Genomic DNA, 22721 nt, shown 5'->3' with positions numbered 1-22721 from the left:
CTGACGAGAGAGTTCACACGCGCGGCGAAACCGCGGTGCGCCTCCACGAGTAAGACACCTCGCCCGCGCTCCGCGCCTCATACCTCCCTACTCGTGCCGTGCCGCTCAACCTTCAACAAATCGAATGCGCGCCGCTTTTGTCGTATTTTAACCAACATAGGGCATATCGCGAACCACGTTCGACGTGTTGCCTCTTTGTCGCACTTGTAAATTCGTACGTAAGTGTGACAGGGAGGCAACACATCGAACATGGTTCGCGGTAGGCCCTCTGATACGAAAATGCCACAGGCTAATTTTTATAAAATAATTTAACAATTAATTATTTAAATTAATTTTATGACACAATCTTATACAAATCGATCTGGCGCTACAGTAAGCAGTGGATACTAGATGGTGATATATATAAAAGATATTAATATTATATACATAAAATACTTAAATACCTACATAGAAAACAACTCAAGAACAAATATTCGCGCTCATCGCACAAATAAATGCTCTTACCGGGATTTGAACCCAGGACCTATAGCTGGAGTCGCGTGTCACTATAACTCGGCCGTGGAGGAAATGAAAATAACAACATAATAACAATTACTACAGCTTTTTTCACATAATAATTTAATAATTGTAATCTACGAAACAATCGGAGGTCAACAATTCAGTTTGTTACCTAAAGTCTATTTTTTTATTCGGTAGACTAAAATGACATTTCATAGTATGAAATGACACATGATGTTCATACTATGAAATGTCATTTTAGTCTACCGAATAAAAAAATAGACTTTACATAATGATATGTTTTTTTTGTACAATCTAGCTTGCTTGCTGGTGCTTTGTATAAAATAAGTATATATGTACTTACATTATACAAAGCACCAGCAAGGTCCTGGTAAAATTCAAATGTAAATACTTACATAGTAAATTAGTACAAATATGCCGCAGAGGTAGAGCCAGTAAAGTGATAACACTTAACAGACTGCCAATTTATTCGCTACTTTACACTGTGACATTTGATACCCACACACTAGGTAACATTTTACCCACACCTAAGCAGCCCCGACCTATCTGCACACTTAACGTTAGAGGAGAGCAGCAAGGGAATCACTTGATGCGCTGGCCTGTTCGTTTCGTGGCTTTCCTTGCGCTTGCCTTGCCTTTAGCTCGCATTCGGCCGTGGACCGCCGATCGCGCAGCGCTTGTGTAACTCAGCTCGGGTGTCGTGCGCAACCTACATCAACATTGACGCCATTGAACCACTTTGCAGAAACATCAACGGAAATGATAGGTGAGCATACAGCTATCGTACCTAGGTATCTCGTTCTTTGTGGGTTTGATTATTATGGCTCTAAATTTAATTATTACTTACTAAAAGCACTGTTATGTTTTTAATAAAATTTGAATCTATGCCTAAAGGGGGTTTCATATAAAAATTCCATAAACATTATCTGTCAATTATAAATTTAACTTTAAAAACAATTAACAATTAAATTATGTATATAACTTAACCTTATAAAACCCAAAATAGTGATTTATTTTATACCAACCAATAGAAATGTTATTTAAAACAAAAGTATTAAATAGCCTTTATAAAAAAACATAAATAAATTATAGGTGAACCAGGATCTATTGAGGGTGCGCCATGTTGCGGAATTTCACTCACTAATTTTTTCACACTACACTGAATTGTCACCCTATACATGAGGATAACAGCGCCCTCTTGACAATTATCATATATTACTGGTCAGGCTATAGATAAATTGTGCATCAATAATAATTATTGATTTATGTACATAATAAATAATATACACTTTTTTATCGAATTTAGAAGTAGACTCAAAATCCCAAATATAAAAACCTAATGAAATGAACTTGAGTCATTTTATTCATGTTGCGGTGGGGTAGGGCACGCGGTGGGAGCGGGGCGTCGCGGGGTCGCCGGCCCAGACACGTGGAGACGCAACCGCGGTTTCGACGCGACGAAACCGCGGTGCGGGCCTCCACGTGTTATCAGAGGACATTCACTCCGTTATTTCTCTGCGCCCCGCGGCCCGCTCGTTCCCCTTACTGGTCCTACTGGGTGCATCGTGCATCCTGATCGGTGCATGCCACACGTAACACAGTACGGTTTGTGAACGCTTGTGGTCTGGATACGTCCTGTCTATTGCGCGTATTATTTTACCTTTAACTTATTCGTAATGGAATATTGTTCAACGACTCAGCTGCAAATTTATCGTTCTACAGGTGAGGAAGAACGCTTACACCAATGTGGGGAATGCGGACTGATGCTTTCCACGCGAAGTGCGCTAACTGCTCACGCGCGTTCGCATCGGGCAGCTGCTGATGCACATCGTTGCGACGTTTGCCAGAAAACTTTCGCCGTGCCGGCACGTCTACAACGCCATTATCGGACACACACCGGCGAGCGGCCTTTCGAATGCGAATACTGCCACAAGATGTTCAGTGTTAAGGAAAACTTGCAAGTACATCGACGTATACATACAAAGGAGCGACCCTACCGATGTGGCGTGTGTGGTGCGGCTTTTGAACATTCCGGAAAACTTCACCGCCACGCTCGTATACACACTGGTGAGAGACCCCACGCGTGTCCGCATTGCCACAAAACTTTTATACAATCTGGACAACTTGTTATACATTTACGAACGCACACCGGTGAAAAACCATATCGTTGCCCGGCCCCTGGCTGCGGGAAGGGTTTCACTTGCTCAAAACAATTAAAAGTACATTCACGTACGCATACCGGGGAACGTCCATACACTTGTGACATTTGCCTGCGTGATTTTGGATACAATCACGTCTTAAAACTTCATCGTTTCCAGCACTATGGAGAAAGGTGTTACCGTTGTACAGTTTGTGATGGAACCTTCAACACAAAAAAGCAAATGGAAGCTCACATTTACAAAGAGCACGGAGCGGAAACACCTAGATCTTCGTCACAACAATCTCCCCCACCACTAGCAGTTAATGGAAACATGATGTGTGATATAGTTGAAGCTGCGCTGCAGCAGTTACCACCAACACCACCGAGCTCCCCTCCTTCACCTCAGTGTCCAGTGGTGCCTGTTCCTGTGCCAACAATGCCAGCCTCCCCAGTCATGCCAACATCGTCTCCTACGCCACCTTCTCCACCACCAACTGGTTCACACTGTTCGCTTCCTCATTCTTCGCTTCCTCCTCGAAAGCGGAAGCTTATTCTACAACCTGAGGAACCGACCCCAGCGGTTCGTCATACATCAGTAATCCAATTTGCCCCTGCAGCTGGTGATGTTTCGTAGCATCTTAATGGTGTGCTATCCTAATGAACGTTTGAAAATGATTCTTTAGCTATAAGATATTAATAACTGTAAGGCTGTATTAGAATCTGTGCAAAACTAGTGCTATTGTGGTGCAAGTTGTTAGAAGTTATTAATATGTTAAGGAAAAGGTGATTTTATCATTTACTAATGTATGATCTCTGATTATGAAAATGTGGTTCAAACCAGACACATTTTGAAAATCATTTCAATGTAAATGTGCTTTATATACCTAATGGTATTTATGATAAATCTACAGATAAATCAGCAGGCATTCTAATTAACCTCAAAAACTTTATTGAAGGATAGGATATGACGAATGATTTGTAGTTTACCTCGTGTCTCTTGTATCAATCTAAATTTAGTATGCTTTTCAATCTAGCCTTAAGCTGCATCTTGTTACGATGGCCAATTTATACATGTACTTTGGAATGCTGTTAGTGTGCGTGTGTCTCGCTTTATGCTTAGAGTAATCGTGAACGTAGTAATTAATGAATTAAGACGGGTTTTCCCAATATTAATCTATTTATCTTAAATTTGTTTGTTAAATTTTAGTAAAAGTGCCTTGTACTATATTTTAGGAGAATTTGTTAATTCGTTGATTGATTTGTGGTATTTTTGTCTTTTTGTCTAACTTGCAGCTGGAATAAATTCTTAACACGTTAGGCACATATGTTTAGTAAATGATTAGTGAATATGTTTTTGTTTCAAATAGTTGTGACAATTTAATATATTGCATTTATGCCCGTCATACAAATTATATGTATATGTACCTAATCTATTTTTAAGGTTTTGTATTTATCTACTACGTGTTATTATATTACATGATTAGTATGCATTTGTTTTATTATTCACATCTCAGCTTCGCGTCTAATTTAGATTTTATTTCATACGTAACGCTTTAAATGTCTCTATAATTAAAAAAACCGGCCAAGTGCAAGTCGGACTCGCGTTCCAAGGGTTCCGTACATTAAGTCCGACTCACGTTTGACTGCACATTTCTAATAGGTTTTCCTGTCATCTATAGGTAAAGAACTATTTTGTGTATTTTTTCAAAATCTTAGACCCAGTAGTTTCGGAGATAAGGGGGAATGGTAATTTTTTGCCTATTTTCTTGAATAACTGCTAAACTATTTATCCTAAAATTATAAAAAATATATATTTGAGATTCTTACAGTGAGCTCTTTTATTCGATATGTAACACGATATATAGATGGTCAACCAAATCTTGTCAGTAGAAAAACGCGGCAAATTTGAAAAATGTAGGCGCGAAGGGATACCGTCCCATAGAAAATTTGAATTTCGCGCCTTTTTTTACTGACAAGATTTGGTTGACCATCTATAGTTTAAAAAACTTTATTTTTATATTTTCTCATTTACCCCCCAAAAATGGCCTCCATATTTAAAATTCACCTATTTACGTTACACGTCCATCTTTGGGTCACAAACTTACATATGTGTGCCAAATTTCAACATAATTGGTCCAGTAGTTTAGGAGAAAATATGCTGTGACAGACGGACAGACAGACAGAAACACGAGTGATCCTATAAGTAAGGGTTCCGTTTTTACCTTTTGAGGTACGGATACCCTAAAAACACCGGTCAAGTGAGAGTTCGTTTAACTCGCTCACCGAGGGTTCCGTACAAACTTTCAATTTCCTCATGTAACTATAATCACGAAAGACTTAGTGTAAGGCCTGAGTGGACGCTCGAAGCGGAGCGTTCGGCGGGGCGTGCAGCGTGGCGACGGGCTCACAAGTGATTTGAGCAGCGTGCACTAAGGCCGCTCCTATACGCTTGCATTTGTTTAATACGCGGATTAGACTCTCGCGCGAGCCACGAGACAAGCCGCGAGCCGCGCCACGAGACGCGAGTCCACCGCTTACACTCGCGTTCGGCTTGTCATTCGGTTATAAACCTTATGCCGTGCCGTTAGTGTTTAAATTATATTAGCTCGACGAGCTTGCGAGCCACGAGACGAGCCGCGAGCCCACCGCTTACACTCGCGTCTCGTGGCGCGGCTCGCGGCTCGTCTCGTGGCTCGCGCGAGAGTCTAATCCGCCTATAACATGCACGCCGCACGCCCCGCCCCGCTGCACGCCCAACTCGAGCGTCCACTCAGGCCTTACACCATAGGTTCCCAAACTTTTTTGGGCCACCGCCCACTTAGATTTCAAAAAAATTTCAGCGCCCACCATCACGGAATAATAGCGGAATTAACGTATAAAAATACGGAATAACCATGAACGTCTACCGATACTTATTACGGTTTGACTTACAACGAAGACCTAATTTATAAACTTTTTCAATTAGTTAAGATTGATATTTAGGCCAATTAAATCAGAATTTTAGATAATACGAATAGATGTATACCTACCTAAGCGTACGGTTTATTGTGTTTCTTACCAAAAAAGCATTTCGAGGAATGAATTCCCAGCAAGCTGGAATCCATTTTAAAACTTTCATTTGGTCCTAAATACCTGTTATCCGGGTTTGCTCAATCCCAGGAGGTGTACATAAAATTCTAGCTAATTTTCAATTTTTTGGCTGTAGTTCAAAAACGGTACGTCTGACGGAAAATTTCGTCTAAACATGATAAAAGTTGATATCTGAGGATCCGAAAAGTACTTCAATATGAATTTTTAATTATATTTTGTAAAATCGGCTGCCAGTTTTTTTGTATAATTGTGTTAAAATCCGAAATTCTTTTTCTCCAGTAACTGATCCACAAAATCTTCCTGGTAGGTAGTGACATTGTAATTGATGTTTCCTTCTACATCGAGTGGTTTGGAAATCCAAGGAAAAATTGAACTTCCAAGGCTCACAAAATTTATGCACACCTCCTGGAATTAGCAAACTCTGATTACACGCATTTATTTTAGGACGAAATGAAGGTATTATTAAAACGATTTCCAGCTTGCAGCTGTTCCTCAAAATGCAGTTTTAAGTAGGAAACACAAATAAACCGTATACCTACTTAGGTATCTATTCGTATTATCTAATATTTTAGTTTTTTTTTCACTCGCGTGAGCGCCCCCCTGGGCAGCATGAACACCCCCCAATCGCTTCCGCGGCTCGCACTGCCCCCCTAAAACCCTTCAGCGCCCACTGGGAAACTATGCCTTACACTTATAACCAGAAGTACCATACTATGCGTGATTGTGTACAGCGCCATCTATCGCCAAATTGGCTAACTAATTTGTGCGATATGTACCTATACATATATGTTGGTCTTTCAAGGATAATTCTTTATCATGTGAACCGATTTCAACAATTTTTGTTTTATTTGAAAGAATGTGTTTTTAATGTAATTTATTAGATATTTCAACTATGATAAATACCCGGAAAGGGGCTCCAATTAAATTGCAATTTAAGTTAGAAAATGTTTTTTGACAATTAAAAAAAGTTTTCAAGATAAAGTTGTGATTATATTTTTCCTGTAATATTTGGGCGTTTTTTTTTTGTTGTTCCCTACACTTTTTTTTCAAATTTGGGATTTTTCATGTTATTTCTACTCAGAATCACGAGCTCTTTCTATCCTAATAGGAGAAAAAAAGTGTCCTAAGGTTTTTATTTCCATTACGTCACCATTTTTCATAGACTTTGTATGGCGGTCGCGGAATGGAAAGATCGAAAAATGTATGGAAATTTTGGGACACTTTTTTTCTCGAAGAGCTCGTGATTCTGAGTAGAAATAACATAAAAAATCCCAAATTTGAAAAAAAAGTGTAGGGGACAACAAAAAAAACGCCCATTTACGATAATTTTATTATAGTGTGTCAAAGGACTGTTCCATTTCAAACATAGACAGAGAGAATTATACTATCTTTGTCTTACACTAGTACTAGCACCCAAAAGAAAAGGATGAGTATAGTTTTTTTGGTTCCTATTTACTGACAAATTGGTTTGACCAGCAATATTGTGTAACATTTTCATATATCTAAAACGAAAATACTAGCGTCACATATTGGTATTCTTGCGTCCGCACCCCATTTTATCAGTAATATCGGTCATAAATCGGCGGTCGAATTCGGCGAGCCAAATTGGCGTTTGCGCCCGCACGTCCTGATTTCATCGGACAATTTCATCAGATTGGCGAAAACTTGTCCCGTCTGGACACGGCTTAAGGGTTCCTTTTGTACCTTTATGGCACGGAAAAACAGTAATTAGTCTTAAAAAAGGCGGAAAGCACAACAATGTTTACACTGTCTATATATTATACACAGACAATCCAACCTCTAGACATAGCATAGTCGCGCTACCCCCTCTGCCACACATACGGTAGCGTTACTCCATCTTCGAGTCAATCCCGTGCCGTGATTGGTCCGTGTCTTTGAACGGACCAATCACGGCACGGGATTCGCTCACCTCGTCCCCCCGCACCCCCGTATTTTAGGCAGCATCGGTTTCATGAAAGAATTGGCCTTTTTTTTTATTGGGAGGAAAATCCGTTATGGATACCTCCGCACCGCAGGGACAGCGCGGAGGTTATGTCGGACTTTCACCGACTAAAAACCTCCCAGTTGTCCTCCTCGGCGCATTTCGGACGGCTCTGGGATCTCCAATGAACCCGCCAGTGCCGTCCTAGCGTTGTGCTGCGACCGTCTCCGACCCCAAGGACCCCCTTTAGCCGCTTTTTACGACAGGCAGGGGATGCCGTAGCCGTATTCTTACGCCCGGGCTACAGGGCGCGAAAGAATTGGCCTAAGCTCAGTCTAGAGGTTGGATTGTCAGTGATATTATACCACTCTTTGGTTTACACTTATTATAGTAGTTATTATTCACAAAGGTAAAAATAAGTTCAATGGTCATAAATTATATTAAGTACACAATTTACACAAATACTTTAGAAATTTTTAAATAAAGTACCTAGAGCAATTTTAAAAAAATAACGATGTAAAGGATGTGACAGGTATGTTCTAAAAACTGTCTAAAAACAATAAGGTATTATAGGTAGGTAATCGTATCATAATCAGTAATCAGCAGGTACTTGTCACGACTACGAAATGTAGTCTCTGCACCAAAACAAAAGGGTGTCACGCTGTTCCTTAAGTTTATTTATTTTATTAATCATGAATTTTCAAGTTTAAGATTTATCATGAATTTCATTTTAAATTTTTAAACACAATGTCTCGACTGAAAGACTAAAAAACATTTCCTTAGAGGCGCTGTCTTCTCTCTGTTCTTGGATAACGGCATAATCATCTTAATTTCAAAATTTCCTACATTCGATATTGTGTTATTTGGGTTGTTGTATTATTTTCATATTAGGATATTTTAATTACAAATCGGTAAAAATAGAAAAGATTTCAAATAAAAATTATTAGGGAGTAAAATTGTATTACTACTCCTAACTAGGATCTTAACCTTACGAAACGTCTTGAAACGAAAACTTTAAATTGATTCCTACAGTTAACTGCACTAACTAGAAGCTAATTTTTAAGAAAATCCTAGACATAATAACCGGCAACAAATCAAAGACATATTGTAATGTTTATAGAGCCCTTAAGGGTATATGAAATAATTTGGTAGAAATTGATAAACATTATATAGCAACACTTTAATTATCATTCCACAGATAATATAGAGATATGATATTCCTTTTATTATAGTCTATGTTACTTCTGAGAATAGTGAGATTTGTTGATATAATAGAAACCGTATGAGACACAATATACCAAAATATAAAATAATAAATGTTTCGTTACCTTTTCCTTATTTCATTAATTATTTATCTCTGGCAACAGGTAACATATTTTGGCGTCCGTCAGTCCGTCACAAGGCCCCAACGTTATGGCTCCTCTACACGATGGGCCAACGCCGGCCACTCCAAGGGACACAGCCATGCGGTAGAATGAGATAGCAATATCACTTGCTCCCTCTAACGCATAAATGCGTCCCTTGGAGTGGCCGGCGTTGGCCCATCGTGTAGAGGAGCCGTTATTATCTGTTCTCTTTGACGGCGCAGCAACTAGTATTATATAAAAAAAGCGCGGGAAACGTGAAACGTGGCGGTCAAGTTTTAGGTTTCTTGTAAATTTAATTTCAATTTTAATATTGTAGATCAGGGAATCGGTAATTTGTACATAATTTCTTACATAGTTTGTATATATTATTGTATTTGTATATATAATTAGTGTGATTTCGTCGTAGTTGGTAAGTTTTTCTTGTATATATGTAATGGGGGACAAAGAACCCCCGGACCCTGGAGGTGAAAACCTCCAGGTCGGAAGTAATGTAACGATAGATTCAGCTATGGACACGGACACTTCTGTGGATAGCAGGAGTGAACTTAAAAGAAATAAAATTGACAAACTATGCAAAGCATGTAATAAAAAAAGAAGGAAAAATAATGGCGGGGACTATTCGTGCGATTGTCAGGAGAACATACAAAACACACAAGCTCCTTCGAAGTCTAATATTCAGCCTACCATAAACTCTTCGGATAAATTAAATACAAACAATGACACTACTGGCGCCAAGGTTGGCAGGAATTTATTTTCATCTTCAGATGTTGCTCCCTTTACGGTGCACGTCCAAATTAAACAAACCGATGCAAAATCATCTCTACACCCGGTGTCTTTTGGGAAATTCTTAGTCAAAAAAGGCTTCAAAAACATTATAAATGGAAGTGTTAAGCGTATTGGTAGGACGCGTATAGCAATGTCATTTTCAAATTACGTAGATGCGAACTTATTTGTTACCAATACGTGTCTTGAGTCAGAAAATCTTACGGCATACATTCCGTCATTTTCCGTGACCCGTATGGGCTTGGTTCGCGGTATTCCTGCAGAGTGGTCGGAGGAGGAAATTGTTTCCAACATTTCCGTGCCCGTGGGGTGTGGAAAAGTACTAAAAGTGCGACGTTTGAACCACAGAGTCGTGGTTAATGGTTCTACTACCTGGCAACCCTCAGAGACAGTCGTATTGACATTTGATGGTCAAGTATTACCGAAACGAGTCTTTTCATGCTACAACTCTCTCGCCGTCGAATTGTACATATTTCCAACCATTCAATGCTTTTTATGCTGTAAATTTGGTCATACTAAAAATAACTGTCGCTCGAAGCCCAAATGTTTCAAGTGCGGGGAAATGCATCCTGGAAACACCTGTTTAGTGGAGGAGGAGGATGCCATTTGCTGTTTATGCAACGGCTTTCACTTCGCCACTAACAGGTCATGCCCAGAACATGTAAGGCAAAAAGAAATCAAAGTTAGTATGGCAAATAACTGCATCTCGTATGGAGAAGCTGTCAAACTGCACCCAGCCGTATCGAAATCGTTTGCAGACATGGTTAAGTCACAAGTGTCACAACCACATACTCAATCAGTTTTACCTCGTAGCAGTGTCCAAAGTTCAGTTCCAGGCACAAGTTCGAATATGCGCTCTTCTAGCCATAGCAGCAAAAAAACTATTTTTTTGAAACCTCGTCCTTCTGTTAAAAAGACTACCCATGGCTATGATGTGGCTGCACATCGGGCCATTATAAGTGAATACTCCATACCATCTTCTGCAAACGGTTGTGCTCTTCGTCAGGAAACAGAAAAGGAAGATCGACTAGTAATCACAGAGTCTATCGAGGCCCTAAGATCTCTTTTGTCAAAGCCAAACCTTACTTTACCGTCCCACGTTGCCCCTATGATTGACTCTCTTACATTTGCAATTAAAAATAATGGACAATATAATACAATGGAATTGCAGAAGTGTAATCAATAAAAAACATGATTTAATTCATTTATTAAATAAATTTAATCCATGTGTTTTTGCCCTATCTGAGACATGGCTTAAGCCTGGAGCTCTTCTCAGAGCTGCTGGTTATTCATGCCTCAGAGAGGACCGTCCTGACGGGTGGGGTGGAGTAGCTTTACTCGTCAGGAATTCTGAATCATTTTCATCTCTTCATATCCCATCTCATAGCGATAATTTTTCAATTGTCGCTGCCATTGTAAATAACATATGCATTCTCTCTGTATATATTCCTCATCAATCATCGTCTGTTTTTAACGAATTAGAACAAATAATTTCCTCTCTACCAAGGCCCTTGTTGATTCTAGGCGATTTCAACTCACACCATCAGTTTTGGGGCAGTTCAGTATCCAACTATAATGGCCATCGTGTTCTAAAAATCTTAGATGATCACAATCTTTGTGTTCTAAATACTGGCTCTCCGACTCGCCGTACAGCACCTACAGAATCACCCAGCGCTGTTGATCTATCCATTTGCTCTGCTGAACTTGCATCTTCTTTCACCTGGCAAACTCTTGATTCTACATTTGGTAGTGATCATTTTCCAATTATAGTCTCATTTCCTTCATCTTCACGACCATCTCCGAAACTTAGCCCTAGGCTTAAGTACAATTTATGTAATGCTGACTGGAAAAATTTCAAAAGCTGCGTAGAGAAGAAATTGTTGATTTTGCCTAGTTTAGATGATACTGATGTTGTCGGTTGCTCGGTTGCTTTGGCCCGGGTGATCACAGAAGCAGCTGATGATATATTCCCTGTTAAAAATAGTGCAATTAATAAAATTCCCTCTCCTCCTTGGTGGGATCAGGATTGTTCCCTAGCTATTAAAAAACGAAAGGAGGCTGAAAAACGTTATCGTAACTTAATGACAACTGAAAACTTTGAATCGTACATGCAGGTTGCGCGTGATACTAAGAAATTGTTACGTAAGAAGAAGTTTGAAGGTTGGAGACGATTCTGTGCGTCTCTAAATCCTAATGTAAAACCGTCGATAGTATGGAACAACATCAAAAGGTTCAGACATGCATTCAACGAACCCTCAAGGCGTACACTGCCTCCTAATCTTGCGCAACAATTTATGGACAGACTAGCACCTTCATCTGTTCCTGAAGAGTTTGTGTTCCAGCCCGCAACCTTTTTATACGATCCTTCCTTAGATTCCACTCTTAATTGCCCTTTTAAAATGGAGGAATTAAAAGGTGTATTAAGCAATTTAAAAGATAGTGCTCCGGGTGAAGATGGAGTGCCCTACTCATTTTTAGTAAATGCCAGTGATGGCATACTTTCTTATTATTTAAACATAATTAATTCGGTTATTCAGTCCGGTATAGTCCCTGATTCATGGAGATCCCAAATAGTTATTCCTATTTTAAAACCCAATAAACCAGCATCAGACGTTTCTTCCTATCGCCCTATTGCCCTTTCCTCAGTATTTGCAAAAGTAGCTGAACACTTAATTAAAAACAGAATAGAATTCTTTGTTGAAAAGAACCAATTACTATCTCATAGCCAGTTTGGATTCCGAAAAGGTAGATCTACCTATGATAGTCTATCAATATTTATTGCAGACATAAGATTGGCATTTTCTAAAAATGAGTCGTTAGTAGCTGCTTTTCTTGATATAAGTGCTGCTTATGATAATGTTTTGGTTTCAGTGTTACAAGAAAAGCTTCTCAAGTTAGGCATTCCAAAAATGTTAAGTAACTTTGTAACAAACCTTTTATCTGAACGGTCCATTAGTCTTCTTATAGATGACAACAATAGAATATCTCGTTTAGTGTGGAGAGGACTACCACAAGGATCTGTATTAAGTCCTTTGTTGTATAATATCTATACATCTGATTTAGAGTCTTCCCTAAATGGTTCAGTTAGGATTTTACAGTATGCCGATGATTTATTACTTTATTCATCAAATCTTTCTCCTGAACAGGCAAGTAGATCCGTCACTTGTTCCTTAGGTTCCTTGAAGTTATGGTTAGATTCTAATGGTTTAGAACTTTCTGTTCCTAAAAGTGTTGTGGTTTTATTTACTAGAAAACTATTTCCTCCTCCAATCAACGTGCAATTTGGGAACTGCCCCATTTCAGTAAAAGATAAAACTAAATTCCTTGGTGTCATTTTAGATAGTAAATTAACAGGCCTCCCACATTGTGAGTATATAGTTTCAAAATGTGAAAAAAATATTAATATCCTCAGGTGTGTTTCTGGTGTCTGGTGGGGTTCACATCCTTTTTGCATGAAACTAATGTACAATGTTTTAATAAGAAGTATTCTAGATTATGGGACATTTTTGTTAGAGCCAGGATATGCAGCTGGCTTCCAAAAACTAGATCGTATTCAATCTAAAGCATTGAGATTGATTTGTGGTGCCATGAATTCAAGCCCTATCAATGCTATGCAAGTTGAGTGTGATGAGCCTCCTCTTCATTTACGACGCCAATATCTTTGTGATAGGTTTCTTTTCCGTTGTTCCCAATTTTCTAATCACCAACTCTGGGCTATCCTGTCTAACCTCCTGCTTCAAATAACTTCTTCCAACTATTGGAAACACAAGAGTCCTCCTTGTTTAATCAAAAGTTTTCAAAAACTTAAATCTATATCAGCTCCCACTGTTAGCTCTTCAACACTTCCCATTTTCCAATATGAATATGATTCTCTGACTCTTGTTCCTTCGGTTCTCCTCAATATTGGTGTCTCCAAGAATGATGTTGAACAAAATCAACAATTCCTGGGATTCATTGGTACAGATGGTCTGGGTGCTCATCATATGTACACAGACGCTTCTAAGATGTCAGACAATGGTTGTGTTGGCATTGGTGTTGTCCACACCCAATCTAATATTTACCAAAAAATAAAGTTGCCACCGGAATCCTCTGTGTACAGTGGTGAGTGCTTTGGAATCCTGAAAGCAATAGAGTTCATCATTATAATGCATCTCAAAAAAACAATAATTTTCTCAGATTCCCTAAGTTCACTTCAGGCAATATCTAAATTTCCTTTCAAATCTAAATCGAATAATCCAATTGTATATCAAATCCGTAGCCTACTGTTAAAATGTCACCTTAAAGGTTATTCGGTTTCCATTGCCTGGATCCCTGGACACAGAGGGATTAAGGGTAATGAAAGGGTGGATGACTTAGCTCGAGATGCCATCAGTTGTGGGGACATGTTTCCGTTTAAGAATGTTGCTGAAGACCTGCTGACTCTGCCTAAATTATTCCTACGAAAGGAATGGACGAAATTATGGACATCTGGTGCGGGTGCCGCTGCGTCACATTATCGGAGCATTCAGAAATCAATTCCTGCCAAACCTTGGTTTGCTAAAATCTCATTATCAAAACCGGCTACCAGTATGTTAATCCGAATGAGGTTGGGTCATGTATGTACTCCGGAACACCTGAAAATGCAAAATCGCGTGGCCAGTTCTGCATGTATTTGCGGAACTGATCCCGCTGATCTTAACCATATTTTTTTTGCTTGTAATTGTAACCTATATGACCGTTCTACATTATTAAGACAGCTGTCAGATTTGAAAGTTCCGTTTCCCACATCTATTACTACACTCCTGTATCTTAATGATTCCTCTCCAGATATATTTAAAATATTATATTCATTTCTTTCACGTCATAATATAAAACTATAATTTATGATACGTTACCTTTCCCTGATCCTTTTCCAAAATTCCGACTTACCCGTTATAATGTAATCCTTTAATTCCGTTTCCCCGTTTTACTCGTTTGGCTGAATGCGCCAGGAGCGCGATGCCTTAACAAAAAAAAAAAAAAAAAAAAAAAAAAAACTAGTATTATAGCCAGTTTAAACTCTCGCACGAGCCACGAGACGAGCCGCGAGCCGCGCCACAAGACGCGAGTGTAAGCGGTGGGCTCGCGGCTCGTCTCGTGGCTCGCAAGCTCGTCGAGCTAATATAATTTAAACACTAACGGCACGGCATAAGGTTTATAACCGAATGACAAGCCGAACGCGAGTGTAAGCGGTGGACTCGCGTCTCGTGGCTCGCGCGAGAGTCTAAATCGACTATATGGTCCGTCACCGCCGCCATAGACGCCAATCGCCATATTTGTTTGTAGCAAACGTCACTTTTTGCCGCTTAGAGCTGGGTTGTTGTGTTTTCAAGCTCTGAAATCGAAATATTGTGAAATAATCACTTATTCAAAATGGTGTGTAATATTGTTATACATTTATAAGTTTCGTTCAGTTTAATTACACATAGTTATTTTTAACTAATATTAGTTTTATTGTATGATGATGAATTTGTTCACCGGTTCTCCCGGTTTAATTTGGTGGTAATTTGTTATAACAAAGATTAGTAATCATGCTTTATTTGATGTTTACAGACTATCGGAAAGAATAATAAGATGCAGCAGCATATCAACTATAGAGTTCGAGTAATACTTCAAGACTCTCGAACATTTATTGGAACATTCAAGGCCTTTGACAAACATATGAATCTTATATTAGGAGATTGCGAAGAATTTAGAAAAATCAAGTCCAAAACCAAAGCCGCTGACAGAGAGGAGAAGAGGACTTTAGGATTCGTATTACTTCGTGGTGAAAATATTGTTTCTCTGACAATCGAAGGACCACCTCCTCCTGAAGAAGGCTTACCTCGCGTTCCCCTGCCCGGCGCTATGGGCGGCCCTGGCGGTGGCCGTGCGGCCGGTCGTGGCGCAGGCCCTGGTGGCGCTCCGCCAGGACTCCAGGGACCAGCGCGTGGAGTCGGGGGCCCCTCGCATCAACACATGGCTCCAGGAGGCCGTGGACAATTGTCAGCACCTCCTCAGATGCGTGGTGGCCCCATGATGGGAGGTCCTCCTCCAGGCATGATGGGGGCTCCCCCTGGCATGGGTCGTGGAGGTCCAGGAGGCAGAGGCCCTCCAATGCGAGGCAGATACTAGTGCGTGCAGTGATTTGTGATTGATTACTAACTTTATGCTAGACTATAAGGATATTATGTCAACAAACATTAGAGCATGTTTTAATAACTGCTCTTTTTCCCATTTAGTGGTCCATAAAATAGTGTCTCATGAGACTACAAGATTGGTAAGGATACTGGCTACAAAAATTGATGTAATAGGTAACCAAATTTTAACTGTTCTTTATAAGTAATAAATATAATTAAATCTTATTTCTTGTTCATTAATCAAAATCATAAATATCATATAATCCATTGGTGTTGATTATTATCAAAAAGTATTTTTATGTTAAATTATACAATTTGCCTTAGTATTTGAGGATCAAGGATCCATATACTATACCACTTTCAGAGAGTAGAATCCCTTGAAATACCATTCACGATTATATATAATGCATGATTGTACATTTTATTGCATTATAACACTTACTATAAATATCAATGTCACTTAAATGTAGATATTGGAATTTCCTCTTCAAAAGCCTTCCTTCACTTTGTGATTGATACGAGGGGTATTCAAAATATTCTCGGTATGAGAATGAAAACAAACAAGTACGAAAAGTTTGATATTTTTATTTTTCTATATACTCCCCCCCTATGTTCATACACTTAAAAGATCGATCAATTATTTTTTTTAATCCCTCGTAAAAATATTTTTTATCTTTCGTGTAAAAATGCTCCTCCACTGCCGCCTTCAATGCTTCATCGTCAGAAAATTTATTTCCACGCAGATCCTTTTTAAGATTGGGGAGCAAAAAGAAGTCGCTGGGGGCTAAGTCCGGACTATACGGTGGGTGAGTAACAGTTTTAAACCCACGTTCAACAATAGCTGCCTTGGCAATATGAGCAGTATGGACGGGGGCGTTGTCATGCAGAAGCAGAATACCTTTGGTTAACTTTCCTCGCCTCTTTTCTTTAATTACATCCTTTAATTGACGTAGAATGTTAGCGTAGTACTGTCCTGTGATATTTACACCTTTTTCTTTATAATCGATTAGTGATACTCCTTCACAATCCCAAAATATCGTGGCCATGACCTTGCCAGCTGAAGGGATGACCTTCAACTTCTTGGGATGAACTGAACCCTTAATGTGCCACTGCATGGACTCTTGTTTACTCTCTGGGTCATAATGATGAACCCAGGTTTCATCTCCAGTAACTATTCTTTGCAGCACCTCATCAGGATTTTCACCGCACAGGTCAATAAAATCGGAACAACAAGCTACACGCATGTCTTTTTGAAGCCGAGTCAGCATTCGCGGAACCCATCTTGCACTTACTTTTGACATATTAAGATGGTCATGTATAATATCATGTACGGTACCAATAGAGAGATTGGTTACTTGTGCTATAGATTTTACCTTCACTCGACCATCTTCCAATATAAGTTTTTCCACTTTATCAATATTTTCTTGTGAAGTAGCTACTACAGGCCGGCCAGGTCTAGGGTCATCTTCAATACTCTCCCTTCCGCGTTTAAACCACGGATTTAGAGTTAATAAACTGGATCGAGTACATTGACCAAAAAGTGTGTCCACATGAGAAGTCAAACTAGAGCCCTGCATCTCGTTCTAATTAGGGTGACCATAAGACATCTGTATGTGGGATATTAGGAAAACATGGAATATATCAGTAGGGTGTGTCATTTTCTAAATAAAGTGAAATTTTAAGTGGTCAGGTTTTTTTTCATTTGTAGTCGGCCTCTTTCGCACTCACTCATGGTATGTTCATAAAGGTAGGCTTCCCTTTTGTCCACTTCAGTTTTTTTTAAGTATAAGCGTCATTGAAGATCTGTTTAGCAAATATGACGTTTTTTTAAAAGTTGGTGCCTTTTTTCTATTGACGGAAATGTGTCCTACCTATAAAGAATCGATGTCATATATAAACAGTTTAACACACCTAACAAAATATTATGTATAAATGAGAGTCTGTAATGTTTAAGGAGTTAAGCACTTTGGTTTTAAATTTTGGCAATTGAAGGGATGTTTACAAAAACAACATACCTGACTACACTGGTTGACACCTGAAACGATTAACAATGTTCTTAAAAAAGTGTCAACCGGTCTAAGCAGTTATGTTGTTTTTGTAAACATCCCTTCAATTGTTCTACAACAAATCTTAAATTAAACATGCCGAAATAAAGACATAAGGTACCTATTATGTTAAACTTACTTTTACATTACCTACGTTAATAATAAGAATTCTGTGAGACCGATTCAAAACGTGCCGACATCATAGTCACCCTAATGAGTTTGACAATGTTGTCTTGTATTTTTATAGTAAAATGTAATAATTGTGGCTTTCTTGTGAAACAATATTCCACAATTAGCAATTATTTCACTCCAACAACCTTTAACACAACATTTCTTCACAATTTTTAAGAAATTTCGCATTCACGTGTTTTGAAGAAATGTCATCAAGTTGGGGATACCAATTAATATTTAAAGTTACTACAACTTCTACCATACTAAAATTTAGTTTTTTTTTTGCTGTGTATGCGCTTGGTTTAATCAGTTAATAATATTGGCATCATAATTATTTACAAATTACTTAAAAGATATCAGAACTGTAGTCTGAATATAGCACTAAAATTGTATAAGAAGGTAATTAAATTCAGTAGTTTATTGATATAATTTCTACCATAATGGTATCTTTTTAACATTGGCAACATGTGCGAGTGAGACACAGGGCTCGGGTTTTTCTATCTCAAGTGGACCGTTTTCTCTAGTCTGGTACGAACAACTTTCTATCTCGGTGATAAGGTTCAAATTAGTATGGCAAAAAAAGTGACAACTCGCTCCAGTTTAAAAAATATAACTTCATGGAACCGAGATAGTCTTTTGTTTTTCTGCAATTGCTGAACAAACATGAACATCCTGTGCGAATTGACAATGTTAACTAAATTAGAACATCGATGCGTGATAAAATTCTTGACAAAACAGGGTAAAAATCAAAAAACCATAAAAGAGGAAATGGATTGTGTTTACCGTGAGTCTGCTCCTTCTTTATCTACCATTCAAAAGTGGTCAAGCGAGTTTAAACCATGAAGTTATATTTTTTAAACTGGAGCGAGTTGTCACTTTTTTTGCCATACTAATTTGAACCTTATCACCGAGATAGAAAGTTGTTCGTACCAGACTAGAGAAAACGGTCCACTTGAGATAGAAAAACCCGAGCCCTGTGTCTCACTCGCACATGTTGCCAATGTTAAAAAGATACCATTATGGTAGAAATTATATCAATAAACTACTGAATTTAATTACCTTCTTATACAATTTTAGTGCTATATTCAGACTACAGTTCTGATATCTTTTAAGTAATTTGTAAATAATTATGATGCCAATATTATTAACTGATTAAACCAAGCGCATACACAGCAAAAAAAAAACTAAATTTTAGTATGGTAGAAGTTGTAGTAACTTTAAATATTAATTGGTATCCCCAACTTGATGACATTTCTTCAAAACACGTGAATGCGAAATTTCTTAAAAATTGTGAAGAAATGTTGTGTTAAAGGTTGTTGGAGTGAAATAATTGCTAATTGTGGAATATTGTTTCACAAGAAAGCCACAATTATTACATTTTACTATAAAAATACAAGACAACATTGTCAAACTCATTAGGGTGACTATGATGTCGGCACGTTTTGAATCGGTCTCACAGAATTCTTATTATTAACGTAGGTAATGTAAAAGTAAGTTTAACATAATAGGTACCTTATGTCTTTATTTCGGCATGTTTAATTTAAGATTTGTTGTAGAACAATTGAAGGGATGTTTACAAAAACAACATAACTGCTTAGACCGGTTGACACTTTTTTAAGAACATTGTTAATCGTTTCAGGTGTCAACCAGTGTAGTCAGGTATGTTGTTTTTGTAAACATCCCTTCAATTGCCAAAATTTAAAACCAAAGTGCTTAACTCCTTAAACATTACAGACTCTCATTTATACATAATATTTTGTTAGGTGTGTTAAACTGTTTATATATGACATCGATTCTTTATAGGTAGGACACATTTCCGTCAATAGAAAAAAGGCACCAACTTTTAAAAAAACGTCATATTTGCTAAACAGATCTTCAATGACGCTTATACTTAAAAAAAACTGAAGTGGACAAAAGGGAAGCCTACCTTTATGAACATACCATGAGTGAGTGCGAAAGAGGCCGACTACAAATGAAAAAAAACCTGACCACTTAAAATTTCACTTTATTTAGAAAATGACACACCCTACTGATATATTCCATGTTTTCCTAATATCCCACATACAGATGTCTTATGGTCACCCTAATTAGAACGAGATGCAGGGCTCTAGTTTGACTTCTCATGTGGACACACTTTTTGGTCAATGTACTCGATCCAGTTTATTAACTCTAAATCCGTGCTCGGTTCGAATTATACTTTTTTTTAATGTCAATGAATAAACCTTAGCGGCCAGTAACGAAAGAAATTTTAGAAGAGGTCGTAAGATATCAATACCGAGAATATTTTGAACGCCCCTCGTAGATAGTTTTTATTAATCTTGAGTAGCAGATCTTGGAACTAGAGACAGTAACCATGCAGTAAGTAACCTTTCCCCTATCTCCACATAAAACGAATTGTGTTTGGACTTGGAAAAGGAATTTACATAAAACATACTTATCATAATTAAAAAAAAAAAAAACAGGATCGGGCAACAGTTCTATAGCTGGTCAACCAAATCTTGTCAGTAAAAAAAGGCGCGAAATTCAAATTTTCTATGGGACTATATACCTTCGCGCCTACATTTTTCAAATTTGCCGCCTTTTTCTACTGTCAAGATCTGGTTGACCAAGTATAGAAATATATTATTACCTTAGGGCTGCCAGCCGTCCGGGTTTCCGGGGATTTGTCCTAGTTTGAAGGCTGTCTGGGACGATTTACAAAACTGGAAAAATTAAGCTATTGTTTTTTTAATATTATTTTCGGACACGTCCGGGGATTTTTAAGTATTTGTCAGGGTTCGGCGAATTTAGAGATGGTAGCCCTAACTTTACTATGCCTCGATATTTTTGCATTAAAAAAATGTTAAGGCCCACTTGCACCATCTCACAAACCCGGAGTTAAGCGATTAAACCGTTAACCGAGTGTCAAATTGTACTGGTAAACATGGTAACTCCAGGTTTAACCGGTTAACCCCGGGTTAGTGAAATGGTGCAAGTAGGCCTAAACAATGTTGTTGTCTATTTATTGAAAAATTTTAAAAAAATTTAACTAAGATTTTTAAAACCAAAAGAATGTAAAATCAACTATACTTGGTCAAACAGATCTTGACAGTAGAAAAAGGCGGCAAATTTGAAAAATGTAGGCGTGAAGGGATATCGTCCCATAGAAAATTGGAATTTCGCGCCTTTTTTTACTGACCTGAATTGGTTGACCAGCTATAATAACAGCTGTGTAACTAAAAAGTAGTAGTTATATTCTCTTTACGTGTAACTCTCGGCAGTGGAGAGACACTCCTGACTTCGGGCAAACTCGGCTCAGCATTGCTCCGAGCAATTATTAGGGTTGACACAACTTGACGTCCCTTTGCGTGCACGACCACAGATAAGATGATTTTTTTTTGTCGATGTGGGAATGCTGTTAGAGACGAGAGTCTGTTCGGAAAGAGAAGAGTCGTGGAATGTATGGGGCCCAATACATTCCACAACTCTTCTCTTTCCGAAAAGACTACGCATCGTCCCCCTGGCCCCGACGTGGGCCCATAATGGGCGGGTATGTGGGACTCTCACCTCCCAGCTTTTTTCACTTGTGAAAAGAGGGGAGGAGCCTACCCAGTACCCACTAAATCCACACCGGCGTTTCCCACAATATGCCGCTTGGGGAGGCGTCCTGGGATCGCGAACATTCTACTAGGACGGAGATAAGATAATGACTTGAATTTTAACAACCCTAAACAGCCGAAAGGGATAGTGCCATTAGTTAGAAAGGGATATCAAAAACTCCGGTTTTGTAGGAAGTGTCCTTTCCAAGTACAATTACTTGTTATGTACGCCCGGGAGGGCGTACAATATTTTAGGTGTGGTAATACTGGTAATGTGGTTGCTACTTACTTTGCCATGCCAGCTTGGGATTTAGTCTAGTTGGCATTTCTCTTCCCTTCCCAGGCAGTGGACTTCAAACAAAAATACCATATGTCCGTCCTCGAGGCTTAAGGATCCGTCATTGGAGAATATTGGAGATATCGTACGAAGCCTTTAACATAGTAGCAAAGATACATTGATTGTAACGCAGCGTCTTACGTAGGCTTGGAGGATATAATCAAACGGAGACGCCATGTCTGTAATTTTCTGTACAAAACAGTCTGCCGATTTTTGCGGGGGAGGGGAACGTCAAATGTATGCGTAACGTAAAAATAGCCATGTCAGATAAACGTCAGTCCATACATTGTGTATGACCGTTGGCCGCCTATTTTCGACAGAGGGGAAAGCCTGTTAATGGCTACTCATCCTCCAAGTACGTAGGCGATTAACGCGCGAACGCGAAGCGAAGCGGCGCGACGCGGCTCAATAAATCCTTCAATACCCATAGAAGTGTCCTACGTAATGGCTGCTCTACACGATGGGCCAGCGCCGGCCACTCCAAGGGACGCATTTATGCGTTACGCTACGTCTTACGTAGGCGATCAACGCGCGAACGCGGCGCGCCGCGCCGCGCCGCTTCGCGTCTAAATCGCTCACGTACGAGTACGAGTAGTACGTATCAAGTATCAA

General features: G+C 38.9%; 2 protein-coding genes across 2 annotated transcripts; both read left to right on the top strand.

Annotated features, from left to right (window-relative positions):
* Positions 1-1133: 1133 nt before the first annotated feature.
* On the top strand, positions 1134-3300 carry LOC134647894 (Krueppel homolog 1-like). Its single transcript, XM_063502256.1, has 2 exons — positions 1134-1285; positions 2242-3300. Exons 1-2 carry the CDS (start codon positions 1279-1281, stop codon positions 3291-3293), a joined length of 1059 nt encoding a protein of 352 aa, XP_063358326.1. The 5' UTR covers positions 1134-1278; the 3' UTR covers positions 3294-3300.
* An 11810-nt stretch (positions 3301-15110) lies between these two features.
* On the top strand, positions 15111-16192 carry LOC134648446 (small nuclear ribonucleoprotein-associated protein B). The gene is made up of 2 exons (XM_063502967.1): positions 15111-15235; positions 15413-16192. The coding sequence occupies exons 1-2, from the start codon at positions 15233-15235 to the stop codon at positions 15971-15973; spliced, it is 564 nt and encodes a 187-aa protein (XP_063359037.1). The 5' UTR covers positions 15111-15232; the 3' UTR covers positions 15974-16192.
* Positions 16193-22721: the final 6529 nt, after the last annotated feature.

The sequence above is a fragment of the Cydia amplana genome, chromosome 5 (genome assembly GCF_948474715.1).
Source record: "Cydia amplana chromosome 5, ilCydAmpl1.1, whole genome shotgun sequence".
NCBI lineage: Eukaryota > Metazoa > Arthropoda > Insecta > Lepidoptera > Tortricidae > Cydia > Cydia amplana.
This window is presented reverse-complemented; position numbering and strand designations above follow the sequence as displayed.